Raw genomic sequence first — 14,768 nt, forward strand, 5'->3', positions numbered from 1 at the left:
CGAAAAAAGAAGAAGATCCCGAAAGAGAAAAGTTTGCCCGTAAACGAATCGAGCTGGTTCGAAATGGAGAACATTAAATTACGCTAATGATGATAACATTTAATATACCGTGACGATGCCGAGTCTGCTTTCGGTCATGCTTTATTTGACGTGTCAATTAATCAAGCGAGTTACGGGAACGTTATTTCACCGCTCGGTTCTTCGCAAATATTTGCGTTTCACCGTTATTCACCGCGAAAAATGCCCCTCGCGATGGGAGTGTTGTGATTCACTCGGCCGAATTCGCGCGGAAAAAGTGCATCCACGAGACACGACCCGGCGAAGGCATTCTCATTTCGATGAAGAAGAAGAAGAAGAAGAAATCCTCGCGGGGCTGAAAGTAGAGCGGCAGATTTCCCGTACGGTCCAACTTAGCCTTCGAGAGGAGGGAAGAAAGAAAAATAGAATACGAGGGGGAATTAAATAGAAAAGCAAGTAATAACGAAAAGTTCTCAAAGACTGGTTCCGAGTGGATTCCTGACCTCTCTTCGCTTCAACTTCTTTGCTACGTGAAATGAAAAGGATGCCGTAATCGAGGGCGAATCGCATGATGAACGAAACCTGAACGCGTATACATCGTCTATGTGATTATAAACGAAGAGACTACGCTAGTATTGAAAAACCGGGCTTATATATATTTTAATTTCGTCGAGATACCCTGGTAGCCGGAGTGAAAAGAATCAGCGGAAGCAGAGATTCTCTGCAAACGCGAAATTTTCCGAGCAAAGAGCTTTGCCGATAGACTCTCGCCAAGTCTGCTAGGATAACGAGGAAAGAAAAAAGTATAACTATAGGATTGAAAGAAGACTGGTGCATTAAGAAGCTGCATTTAAACTTGCAGTTTCTTCGTTTTGAGAGATGCATTGCTTCCCGACGCATGAAATATAAGGGTACACTTTAAGAGTTTGAATTTGCAATTATGTATGTTGTTTAAAAATAAAAGCATTTAATTAAATATCAAAAGGATTTATGCGTTACACCGTCGGTAGATTGTAATAAATGATTTGCAACAATATTACAAAAAGAAATTCCTTTCTCATTAAGAATCACGACGTTGAATCGAGTCCCGGGTAATTCATCTTGAATAAATACATATCGGATATAGATCTAGATAATTGCAACCTTGTGAGATCGATTTACCGATCCCTCGATCGTGTGCGAGTATTTCGTAGTATCGCTTCTGCCAGGTTACTATACAGGTGAAATGGCAAAGGAAAAAGGCGGATCGTTTTATAACCGATTACGCGATTGACGGCAGATACGCCGAGAGGGAAATATATTCGCGTGGTTTCGCTATCCCGATGCTGTAATCGCGACTGCCGCCTACAAGAACGTTATTAAAGTTCAGCACACGTGCTTTGCATTCGAAAAAGGGAACAGAAGAAGAAATCGTTTTCCACGATCAAACGGACTACCTTTGTACCTTCTCGATCGCGAATACTAAAAATCTATTGAAATTTTATACAAAGTGTTGAAAGAAAAATAATTGAAAACTCGCAAAGTTACTTGGCCCTCTCGAGTAGACCACACCCCTTTGTAACAACTCTAAAACAGTCAGATCCGATAGGAAATTTGTCCTACTGATCGAACAAAGCTGATCATGTGAATTACTGATGTGCGGCCCGACTATTCGGGTCGGTTCGGATGAATCGGACACCCGCTTTTTTTCCGAGCCCGCCCGAGCCCGTAATATCGGGTACCCGCACCCTAATGTGAACCTAATGTGAATGGAACCTTAGGTTCGGTATCAGCACCTGGTTGTGAACGCGCCAACCAGAGCCGGGCAGACGGTTTGTTCTGTCAATCCCCACCATCGTCGGAGCTACCGGGCTCCTCTACTGCACCACCACTGCCACCACCACCACCACCACCACCGGCATCGTCGGCCACTACCATGGAAACCGACGAATGCGCATTCTGACTTCAGTTCAACCGACGGTTTCAACCTGCCAAGTCGTGCAGCTGTTGGCACACGATTGTTGCCATCCGATTCCGCGGATATTCCCCCGGGATACGGGGTTCGCGAGTACATCTACCTGGTTCTTGTAGCAAAAGGAACGCGACAATCGTTGACCGTAGGAACACCGTTAAAGGAAAGAATCTGCGAACCGGGTGACACGGCGGGAAAACGGGCGAGTGTTAAAAAGCCGTGTTACCGTAGGAGGGCTGCGATTTATGGAACCACCCCATGGATAGTAACATGTCGACGGCCGCCTTCATACACCGGTATGGGAAACTTTAAGATCGATAACTCGTAGTCCCCTGCGATGGCTTCGCCTCTCGGCCCGGTTCGCTTTTGTCTCACGCTCCTGGCTCGTCCCGAAAAAACATTGTCGAAATTGCCAGCCTCGGCTTCGATCGATCGGTTTGTTGCTATGCACACCTCGGCTTCCCGGCCAAAAGGGTTCGGTAAAGTGTCCTCGAAGATTGGCGAAGTCGTCGCATTTATTCGACCGGTATCCTGTACCCGATAGATCGGCTCCGCTTAGATTATACGTACTCCGTTTTTCCTCATAGAAACGCGCCCACTTTCTACGCGACGCGAATCGATTTCACGCATAGCAAAAATTATTTTCGATATTCTGCACGAAGAAACGTGCTCTACGTTGCGCAAAACTCAAATGGTCAAATCGAGAGTGTACGCCAGGTGAAAAAAAAAAAAAAAAAACAAAAAAAAAAAGGTGGTGGTATATTTTCATGGTGCGGCTGCTGTTTGCACGTTAGGGCGTTGTGCCCGCCACTCCGACGTAATCGAATCTTTCAATTTCCGAACGATGAGAAAATTGCCGGTCTGTTTCGCGTACGTGATCGATAAGCTGCTACGTTGCAAATTGTTCCGCGAATAGGTGTACCTGTTTACGAAATCGCTCCTAACAATAATGGAAACAATTTTTTTTTTTTTTTTTTATTTTAATACAATTCTATGCTCGCCTTTTGTTCGAAATGCGAATTATTTAAAAAATCAGAATAATTTTGTTGAAACGGCTATTCGACACCGTTCGAGGAGGCAGATATTTGAAAAGGTTCCTTTGAAGGAGAACGCGTGCCATTAATTCCGAGACTCTTTCTAGACGGCATTCTATTAACCTGTATTTTCATCAGCGCGTCACCTGTTCACTTCCACGCAGAACGACACGATGTCGAATCGGACCAGCCCGCTTTCCTTGAACCTGCGGATACCGCAGCCATTGACCGCGGCTTATTCCTACGCTCCGTAACGAAAGGACCTAAGTGCGGTCATTCTCTATTCCTCCTCTCTCTCTCTCTCTCTCTCTCTCGCGCGCGCACACCGCACACGCATTCTCTCTTCCTCCCTCGCTCGTCTTTTATCTCTCTCCCTCGCGCAGACTCGTCCTGCCTATCTTCACCGTTGGTGTCCCTAGCTCATTTGAATATCAGACTGACGCACTCGATTTATCGAAGGCCGCGAAAAGTGATTACGAATAATGCCGGCGGGACGTGTTTCACTCTTATCGGAAACATATTTTGCGGAGAGCTAAACAATCTGTTCCTTGATTTAGAAATTTATAGTATCGATAGGGAATCTTGTTTTCTGTTTAATGAAATAATGAAATATTAATCTTTTTTAATTGCTCTGAGGAAACAATTACTCGGCCCGCCTAGTATATTATCTTTGTTTTAAAAATAAAATCCGTAAGCCCCCACGGCGATGTACATACGAACTCTCGACAAAGAAAAGCCTATGAGAAGAACCAAGCAAGATGGAACACGCCCTCTAAGCAGCATCGCCAATCGCGAAAGTACAAGCTTCATAAAATATTTTAAGAGTTTATAAAATAAATGCGATAAACAGTCGGAATAAAGGAGGCGTAATGCAGGTACCAGGAGGAATATTTTATCGATAGAACGCGTGTTCCTTGGTTCCGGTCGATAAGCAGCTTAGTCATTCCGCATTAATTTCTGTCGCGTTACCCTCGGTATCTTTGACCCCTCTACACCTAGCGAGTAGTGCATCCCCGCGCAGGAAACGTCTCTTGCTCCCTTGCGAAGGGGAAACTTGAATTCGTATTCGATACATCTCTCAGGATTTGTAACGAAAAAATTCGTTACAGATTCGAGCGGATAGCAAAGATTACGGTCGTAATTCCTGATACAAGATCGATAGCATTTCCAAGCTTGAAACACACCGGTGGATTTGTTGTTTCGCGTCTTCTTCTCCGCCGTGCGCGCGATACGACATAGGATATACGGCTTTAGGCGTGATCCAGCTTTACGATAGCAATGGTGTTTCAGCAGAAAAAGTAGATGCGCGATATGAGTGGCGCGAGGTGTCCATAGAAAACGGGATTACGAGGAATTTATCGACTTTCGTTTCACCGGTATCCGCCTTAGCGATCGTGTGTCGCCTCGAATTCCGTGGACGTCGACAGCTACCGCGAACATGCCGTTTCGTATGTGACTTATGTACAAGAGAAAAACGTACGATTCTATGGCAGTCATCCTAAGGAACAGTTACTTTTCCGATGACAATAGAGAGTTCAACACGGGCTTTACGGGCGTGCTACGTTCTCTGCCGACCGCGTCCTACATCCGAGATCCCAGCTAATGAATCATACATGAGCACCATATTCGAGAGACTGAACACGGAGCAACGAACGCCAAGACAAACCCCCTTTGAACGTTACTTCCTGCGATCGCAAGGACGTTAGGAAAACTAGCCGACCAGTCGAACGCATTCCGACGATGCATCCCAATTACTGTTATCAATCGCTACTCGAACACCTGTTAGAATGAACAGATCCTATAGAAATAAAATAGAAGAAAATTTAACCTCTCTACTTGCTAGATTACACGACCAGTATCAATATATACTTAGAACATAAAAATAATATGAAATACAAGGTTCAATTAAAATTGTAGCTCTCTCTTCAAGGGTTAATCGACCACAATAGCAATTTATGATTTTTCTGCCAACCCTACTACGACGTGGTGTGTCGCTTAATTGCGCCAGTGGGGAATCGTTTTGAAAATTTTTCCACTCCTTATTAATATTCCGTTAACCTTACTCCGGTAATACCAATTATTATCTTTATTTTTTTAGCTGGTAAGTGGGCCACGAGCTCACAGAAACAGCTGCAGGGAGGGAAACACTGGCGGGAACGACGTTGGTCTCCCATCCCTAACTCATTGCAAAAAAAAATAATTTACAATCTGTTTCTTTTGCTGATTATCCTAAAAATAATATAATTTTCATTCTTGCAAATTAATAAGTTGAAAATCAAGCCTCTAATGTCGCGCATTCAACAGCGAAACGTAGAAACTACTAAAGTTGAACGTTCGAGATGCATTCAGAGAATAGAACATTGTCTAACTGGAGCAAGTAAGGAAAAAAAAAATGGGGAACGAGAATAACACAGTAACCGGTCCTCTCTACTTTTCCAAGATAAGCGTGACACTTGGCGAAGCTGGCGAAAGAATAAGGCCATAGTGGCGGTCGTATTAGGGCAGCGCGCGTTGTTACAAGTGCATTCACACGCGGCCATGCAACTGCACCGTCGCGTTGCGCACCACGATGCGCTCGATAGGCGGCGCGTACCGGTACGATGCGTCGAATCTCGTCGTTGCGAGCCGCGTTACGTTTACCTTGTATCCGTGACGAGGAGCCAGGAACGCGGAGTCCGGTAACGGAGAGCCCGCAAAGTGAAACTCGTCGAAGGTTTCCTATAGGGTTACACGGCCATCCACGAGAGAGTGTCTGTCCTGTCTGCCCCCTTTATGCCGTACCGAAACGAGTTTTACTCGTTGCACGATATCGGTTACCGGCAAGTCGAGCATTTGTTGTTACTTACATGGAACCCGGAAGATCGATCGATCGGAAGTGGCCCACGAACTTGAACCGTGTCACCTCGCGTTTCGATGGAAAAAGAAACACGTTATCGAGAATCTTTTACCGTTTGAAATTTCGACCTTTTCGGAGTTTTTCATTTTTCTAATTTCGAAATTATTTACTTATATTTCATTTCGAATTATGAATTGCACGCATTACCATTGCTTTTATACGAGAAGAGGTATTTTTAAATATTAAAATATATATTAGTTTGCGTTCGTTTTATTTCCTCGCATCGTTTTATGAATGATCGTACGGGATATATGAATGAGAGAAGCTACTCTCGCAGAGCAAGCCTTTTTCAATAACGTTGTTTATCCGGGGAGAAAGAGATCGCATAGCAGTTACTTGGTTTTGCGTCGTATCGAATCGAAACTCGTTTTACTAGTCGGTCGTTATGGAATACCGGTGAATCGAGCCGTTCGCTACTTACGTGGAACCCGGAAGATTGATTCGACGGAAGTGGTGCATGTAACATCGATCCTGATTCTCATAAACAGGCGACAGTAATTAATTACGTAGCTCGTTGCTTTGAAGTTTATATCGTCTTTAGAATCACCGTGTTTCAGGTTTCAACCCGATTGATCTTAATTCGCGAACGAGATTCGAGGTGATTAAATCAATCAACCGATTGTTGGGTCAACCTGCCTCAAAATAAACTATTTATTCGTTCAAGCAAATTTATGTTAACCTTTTAGCTGGCACTCTGGGATATGAGACGACCCCAGCTAATTCAGCTTTTGGCTAAAATTCGTCCCTTCAACCCTCCAGATAAATACTTTTTTTGAAACCACGACTTTTGTAAAATCGTAAAATCTAAAAACACCTGGAAGATTCATATTATTATAAAAATATCTTTGAAAGAAAATTCATTTTATGATTCTGGGATAATTTAAACGGAACTGTTTCCTGTTTAAAATACCGAGTGTCCGTGAAATAGAAGCAATTTCTCTTATAAACTACCGCTGAAAGTTTGCTGCCGAATAGGAGCAGCGGGTATCTGTGCACACGAGTGCAGTTCAACGGACAATGTAGAGTGAGGCTCGTTTTACTGCGAGAAACGATATTGGTTACGAGCATTTGCCGTAGGAACCCGGAAGATCGATGGAGAGGAAGTGATTCTCTCGCATAAAGCCCACTTGCCCCCCTTTTTTTTTTCATAAGCGTTTTTACCGCCACTTCAAGCTCCTCGGGCTACCCGGGTTCTATGGAGAGAAGTCTCGCGCTGCTCGTTTTCGAGGAATTGATTAATCACAAGCGTTTCAGCCTTTCGTTCCTTTCTAAAACGACGCTCTACCGAGCTAGTCTTCTTGTTACACTGACGACACCGTTAAGAAACCCCTCGATCATACGCTAAATAATTGACATCGAAGCGAACTGGTAACTAGGAATCGATAAAATTTCATGACTGTCAAGAGAAAATTATCCAACTTTCAAACAAGCTAAAGTGAACTAGAGCGAAATTCGTTCTGGAGCCAACCCTTTTTCGGTCATTTCCGGTCAGACCGGAAGTGACAAAAAAAAAGTCTAAATGCTATAGCCCCCTTCTCAAGTACCATTAATAGGTATGTACTTGGTTCTTGTTTATCGTCGCATTAGTATTTATTAATAACCCATGTAAATTCTAAATTAATCTATTTCTAAAACACCACTCGGTACCTTCTTTTATTAAAAAATTTTTCTAAAACTTTTCTATTGATTTAAGCCGATCTTCGATGCAATTATTCGCTGGATCATCCGTTTATCCTAACGAATCAGGTATTTTCATCGCATCGATTCGCGCGATATCCGAAAGGCACGGTGCTAAGCGCTCAACGACACGGATTAACATTCATCGATTCAAGTACTCGGGTATTTCGAGGCGTACGACGACAAAGGGAGGAGTACTGGATTATGCACCGAGTACGGTGATTACGTCGGTGCCGTGTATACGATACACGGCAATAACAGTGCATTAACCATAGCGTCATGCATTGGAGGAGACGATAATGAGAGAGGCGAATACAGGAGGGAGGCGAAGCTTCCTTACCGGGACCAATGCTACGAATTTTTTGCCTCTGCTGAGAATCGACTGAAAACTCGACTGTTTCTCGGCTTCTTTTTATCCGGGGAAGTTCTTTCGCCGTTCGGTGAAAACGTATCGAGATCGCGTTCCTTTTAACGGAATACCACCCGGGATCAATTCAGGCCGGAGAAATGAATAAAGAACGATCGCTTTATTGTTCCATCCTTTTCTCGATATTAGTATCTCAGAAATTTTAAATGTTTCGAATGAATTTAACAAGTCGGATAAACAGTCGGCAACGGATCGCGGTTTACTACGTGAGAAAATTTCTCGGCCGACAAAAATGGCGAGGTTTGCAATTGCGCGGAGCAAGGAGAACACGCTCGGTAGATTAGCGCGATGCAATTTAATGCAATAACAACGTCTCGCGGTCGGCCTCGGGTGCGCGGGTATCGGTGGCACTAAACAAACGAACGGAGGTTCGTTGACAGTTCGTAAGTCATTATTAAAGCCGCGTATAATTATAGAGGATCGCGATGCAAGCTTCCCGAACCGGCTTGGGAAAAGAAGTCACTATACCAAGGGAAGGTATTTAAATTGGCTTAGTATAAAGATACACGTGGTCGTCCTTTAAGAACTCGCCGCGCGATTATCTTGACCGTTCTTGATGCGCGAGCAGAGAGTATCGGTATGCGCGTACCGAGACATCGCGTTATTCGATCGAACATTCCCGCCGAACACATTCGGAACTGAATGCCGAGGATCGTTTTATCCAGATACGGGCAGAATCTTTCGCCAGAGGAACAGGTGACGAGTAACGACGATTAACGATCGTTCATTTATCATATCGGTATCCAGATATCGAGCAATTATGCAAAGAGGAAGGTTCAATGCAGGGCGGTCAGGTCACCGTTTGAGTCAAAAAACTCTTTTAATGACCTAAAAATACTTGGATTCTGCGGGTGTATTTTCTCGATTTTTACTTAGATATCAACACAATTGGACCTTCCTCTTTCGAACGACCCAGCCCCGAATCTTCTCGTATAGGGACGAAAAGTGTATTCCCGTAAACCCCTTTTCAGGCCCATTTTCGCCGATAATGTCATCTCGTTGCATTACCCCTTTAAGTAGCACGCGGATACCTGCACTGGCATCGACTCTCGCTTTTGCCGGATGGACGACAATAATGATTCGCGTGTATTTCATGCGATGCTCTTTCGAAAGAAGCAACGAAAGTTCTAGTGAAAGTTACGGTTTACTATCGCAAATTACAAAGAGCAGCCGCAATTTCACTTTTATTTACACTGGTCAAATGACCGCAAGTGGAATAGCGGAAAAACGGAGATGAATTTTTATAAGTGAACAGAGATGTAGAAGTGAAGGTACGAATATGAGGTCGATTGTATACCGTACTATAAGTACTAAAACGACCATCCCTAATAAGTGTTATTGTTTTGTTTAAGTATATAAATAGTAAAAGGCAATTTTCAGAAATTTTAAGTCTCTGTACATTTAAAAATAAAATGGATATCCCATATTCGTATCATCTCCTCTATTTTACGTTACACGAATCCGTAAGTCGGATTACGGGAACTGTCGATTTCTATTCAAGATGGATTCGCAGGATTTCAGTATTTCGTGCAGATTCCAGTGAACGGGTTTATCCGGGCTTACCGTAAGTAAATAGCGTTTCAAGGTCGACTTTCACGTTCATAACTACTTTCTATCGGATTTTTATATCGTTTTATTTCTCGAATTGCAATTATTTCTTCTTTCTACTCGCGGCACCGAGGAACAGCTTGTGCTCAATTCACACAGCAGGACGCAAAAGGTAGCACAATTCTGGGATTCTCGTTAGGAATCCTCTGCACCACGCTTTTCTACCTCGAAATTTTTCCGGCAATCGTGTCGCGGCTTGTGCAACGGACCATTGTCTCGGTTTCTTTTAATGACAACGCGAGCGAGACATGGCTGGGCGTACTGTGACGAGCCTTGGACAGGATTAATCGCGACATGCTCATCCGCGAAACGATCTACGTATAGTCTATTCACGTGCTGTCCTCTGAATCACGCAATCGAAATTCTTCCCAATATCAAGAATTCCGAGAGCGAGTTTCAAGGCTTCCATCGAGGTCGATCACCCCATTTGTTTACAATTACCTACTCAAGGCTGAACTACTTACTTGAGAACACACTGGTAGCACGAGAAAAACCGGGCACAGTTTTTAACCTATACGTTCGAATGGTTTCTTGGCGCGTAAAAGTCAAATGAAAGGTGAAAAATCTTACTTGGAAAATATTCACGAAACATCTAATAAAGAATTCATAAATTTGAATTCATAGCTGGTAGAACGTTGGTGCAATTTGTAGTCGTAAGTGAAACACTTAGACGATAGTTGGACTATTAAAGCAAACGATAAATATTGCGAATATTTCTTGAGGTTGCAAAATAAGTACTTAAAACGTGCAACGTAACATAGGTGCGCGTGAAAACTTTGTTTGTGACTTTCTCATGACAACGCGTATTCTTTTCGTATAAGAACACCTTCATTAATTACAAATATTTGAATATTTCTGAACTCACCCTTTCGATGATACCTTCACGCCAATTCGACGATTGACGTCGGTGATGTTGCTACACCTAACCTCGCCGCGAAGTCCTATCTCCTTACCGGTGAATGTTTCGTACCGGTTCAGACTCTTCTTGTTTGAATTGCATCCTCTTTATACCTTGCATTCCGACAAACAGCGCAATTTGTTTCCTTCGTATCGACAACGCGGTCTCGAACGTACATAACCTGTACGGATCGATCGAAACAGAACCCCACGTAATACGATCGAAGAAACGCGTGTGCAAAGAAATTCCAAAGATCACGTCGTCCTTGTACGCGTTTCAATGTCAATTGGGACGTGGAAACTCGAGACACGTTCATGATCGTTATCGTTTCATTACCACATTCGCGAACCTCGACACGTAACTGAATATTGAGCAATTGTTTCGCGAACGACAAATTAACCGCGACGCGGGCAACTGACAACTGCTAAATGTTGCACTGCGCACGCGCGGTGGACAGTTGAAGTTTTAAATTGACGGGTACTGCGCATGCGCGGTGTTTACTGCGCACGCGTGGCAAACATTTAAAAATTTGAATCTAAAACATATTGCACTTATATCATATTTGCAATAAGATGCAATTATAAATGTTCGATAAATAGAAAAACTATATCCTTCGTGAGTAGGTTGCGTGCGTCTCAGTAACAGGTGTTAAATAACGCGCAAGACAGTGAAAATGCCGCAGCACAACGATCGTCTGTGTTCGGTATTCGGAAACTCAGGTGCGTGAGAAACTTTGCGCTACCTTCGCGAGCAAACCAAGAGAATATCAGCGAGGGATATGACTAGATGAAAGAAGAAGAAGGTTGCATAATTAGGGATTGCGATGCCGGTTACGTCGCGGCTAACCTCTCGTGGAAGTGAAGCAAATACGCGATGCCCCTCCTTTTCTATCGTCCTTTCTATACGTGTGTTTTTTTCCCTCGCTTGTATCAGCGATTCCCAAGCGAATGCCAGAGTATTTTTTCATTTCACTTCTTCCCTTCGACCAGATCGCGAAACCCGTCATACTCTTGTACAATATATAAAGTTGTTAATACATTTATCTCTTCTTTTCCGATATCGAAGCTTAGAGAACCTGTCGATGACCTAGATTCTAGATATACATATAGCTGCGCGTGGTAGAGCAATCATCGAGTAATTGAATTCAACATTTTCATCGCTCATAACGTATCGAGAAGGAAAATTCGTCTGGTACTTTTGTTTTTCTTTCTCCTGAATCTCTTATCGTATCATCGACAAAGAAGCTGAACAATCACCCCCAATATAAACGAGATTGGATAAATGTATGCGAATGCACGTACGGATACACAACATGGTATTCGATGGATATTTATCCGCAGGTTGAAGCAACGCGAGTGCGAGCACTTGTGTCATGGGAAAGGTCATTTAAAAATGTTAGCTAGCTAGGTACCTAGGCACAAGGCAACATTAGCCGGTTAGAATTTAGTCGTTAGCTTGTACGGATGAGGTAAGTTGTCAGTTGTTTCATCAACAGGCTAATCTCGCGATGATAACACTCGATACGCGTCGCTTTCACGTTACCTCATCGAGGATGAGTTAAATCGCTCCAAATAGAAAGCCGCCTTCCTACACTCCCATGATCTTTTTGTTTTCGACGAGGTTCGAGAAAAAACGCGAGCGATATTACCGCGGCCTGTTGAAGACCTTTGGTAATTAAGGGAACGGAAAAGGAGGTCGACAGTCGCACGGTTCGCTGAATTTACCGAAGTAGATTGCTGCCGTTTTCCTAGCAGATCAACAAAGGTCGGCTCACACCTTTTCCTTCCATGCCTCCGCTGTTTATGATCCATCAGTGTAAACACGTCGTGCATTACCATTGAAAGCATGCCCTATCGCGATACGTTTCACAGTGTGTACCTGTTTTGATCCAGGGGACGAGGCAACAGTAGTTTTCGTCGGATTAATCGGACAACGAGTAGCTAGCCTTGGGTGTAATGAATTTCGAAGGAACAGCGAGTTATGTCACGAAACGAGCTCGATGATCTTGAGAACGGGTTGAACCACCGTTGAATCAAATTCTTACGATTGCATATTATAATAGGCATCGTTGCGCTTCAGGCATTACCTTACGTAACTTCTTCAGGTAGAGTAAGCGCATATCGACCCAACAAGGGTTACGTGTACACATTCTAGCCCGAAGAGGTTGGATTAACGAATTGACGCCTGGAACTTTCCTTTCCTTATAAGACACACCGGAGAAAACGTAGATAGCCGGGCTTAAATTAAGATCCCTACGCCATTAGACGTAAATGGAGACTCTAGTTCCCGTTGATTTTATAACATTGCCGGGGATCACTTCCAGCGGGTTATTTAATCCCCTTGGTAAATATTTTCTACTCCGTAATCGTGCTGTGTTGCTTTAATAAAGTGTGAATAATGATCGAAAGTATCTCATTCTCGTGTTCACTTTAATATCATTGCAACGATGCATGTTTCTTCTTACGCAGATCAAAGGCGCGATATTAAAAATTCGACTTCATATTTCATTCTAGCATGAGACCATTAAAAATTATACCGCATCCTGACACAGATTCTATACGTAACTGTAGTTCCGTACAATTAATTTTCACCGGCCACCTGAAATGCATCGTGCGTATCGAAGCAGCGCCTGTTAATGCGAAATAAAGGAATCTCGAATAATAACGATTATCCTGAATCGTCTCTCTTTGCTCGTTAAAACCGGACAAAAACTCTGTTGTGTCCAACTTTCACCGAAGGGGGGAATGGAAAAACTTTTAGTAAAACTGCTGATAGGAACAATTCTTCGATATCTAAACGAGGGAGAGCACGATAGAAAGCGTTACGACGGAATCTATTTGCGGTTTTGTGGAAAACTTTGCAACCAAAGCGAGTTAGAATAGACTGATCAATCGGTGAAATTGTACAGATGTATCTCCATGGATTGATATTCGTTAAAAAAAAAAAAGGTGCAGTTCGATCGTTTTCTGTCTCGTAATTTGCCACTCTACTACGAGGCTCCCAATGCTCTACAATTTAGAAAGCGTCGCGGTTGCAAGCAAAACCATCGCAATTAGCGCGACCGCGTCAAGTATCTCGATAACACGTAAAAATTGGACGAAGCAATTAAGCGACGCGATTTTTTTCTTCCTACTCTAATTTATCGAACGGATCGACGTTTAACGAACGTTTTTAACGTCAGTCTAATTATATGTGATCAACTTGAAATGTACGTTCCAGCTGGATCCTGTCGGTCTTGAGCTGTCGTTCGCCATATGTTTTACGAGAACACGCGTGGGTCGTATTCAAACAAAACTGACCGAGAAAATTTGCAACGTATATATTTTATAAGCCGATCGCAGTTTCTAGAAATTTTTGATAGTATTGAAAACATTCTTGTTTGTTCGTCTTTGGAGAAAGTTGTTCCCGTAAGAAAATTAACTTAAATTGATCAAGTATATCGTGATTCACGGTTGGGTTGTACAGTTGTACACTCGCGATCAAATCAAGCTTACCCAGGAAAGATAGTGATGTCCCGGGATCTTGCCCTTCCTCTTAGGCATCCCCGAGTGGAATGACAATGTAGCGAAAGAGGACCCGTATATATAGGGGCCTTAAACGTTTACGCGGGAAAATTTGAATTGATATTTATTTATTATCCATATTTCTCAATTGTATACTAAATTTTATAATATTTAATAGTTAAAAATTATATTATTTTCTTTTCTAAATCATTTTTAACTAATAATACTAATATCATGAAAATGATGGTTTTGAGAAGTCCTACTTCCCTTGTATCACCATTTTCCCTAGGGGAGCCTGATCGAGTATACTCCAATTAGGTTTACGTTGCAAGGTCGATAACCAGCAACTAAACATCGAAGTTTGTGGCCGCTTAATGGGTGTCACTGACCCGTTGACACACATCTAGAGGTACACGCTAGTTTCTTGCTCGGCTGCGAACTTCCTCGCGGATACTTTTATAGGAAACCACCATATGTCAACGATCGCACGTCTGTCGATCTGTATACTGATGGGTGAAAAAAAAAAAAAGAATCAAGTTGAAGGATTTATCGGTTTTCTAGACCCATCGATCAACTATGACTAACGTCGATCTTATCTATGCTCGATACGTATGAGCCTTTCTGACATAATAAAAATAAATACGGAGGCGTTCGAAGATTTATGATCGCCGACAACGGTAGCACCTCCTTTACAACCGAAAATCTATGATACTTTCACACGAAATAGTTTGATCGCGTAATCGTTGTTTTGACATC

General features: G+C 42.9%; 1 protein-coding gene across 1 annotated transcript in view; it reads left to right on the forward strand.

Annotated features, from left to right (window-relative positions):
- The first annotated feature begins 1,979 nt into the window (after nucleotides 1-1,979).
- Nucleotides 1,980-14,768, forward strand: part of LOC114876396 — a 29,165-nt gene continuing 16,376 nt past the window's right edge. The window contains exon 1 of the mRNA XM_029187839.2: nucleotides 1,980-2,265. Coding sequence (XP_029043672.2) covers nucleotides 2,228-2,265 — 38 coding nt within the window. The 5' untranslated portion in view covers nucleotides 1,980-2,227. The remainder of the gene's footprint in view (nucleotides 2,266-14,768) is intronic.

Source organism: Osmia bicornis, chromosome 1 (genome assembly GCF_907164935.1).
Source record: "Osmia bicornis bicornis chromosome 1, iOsmBic2.1, whole genome shotgun sequence".
NCBI classification, from domain to species: domain Eukaryota; kingdom Metazoa; phylum Arthropoda; class Insecta; order Hymenoptera; family Megachilidae; genus Osmia; species Osmia bicornis.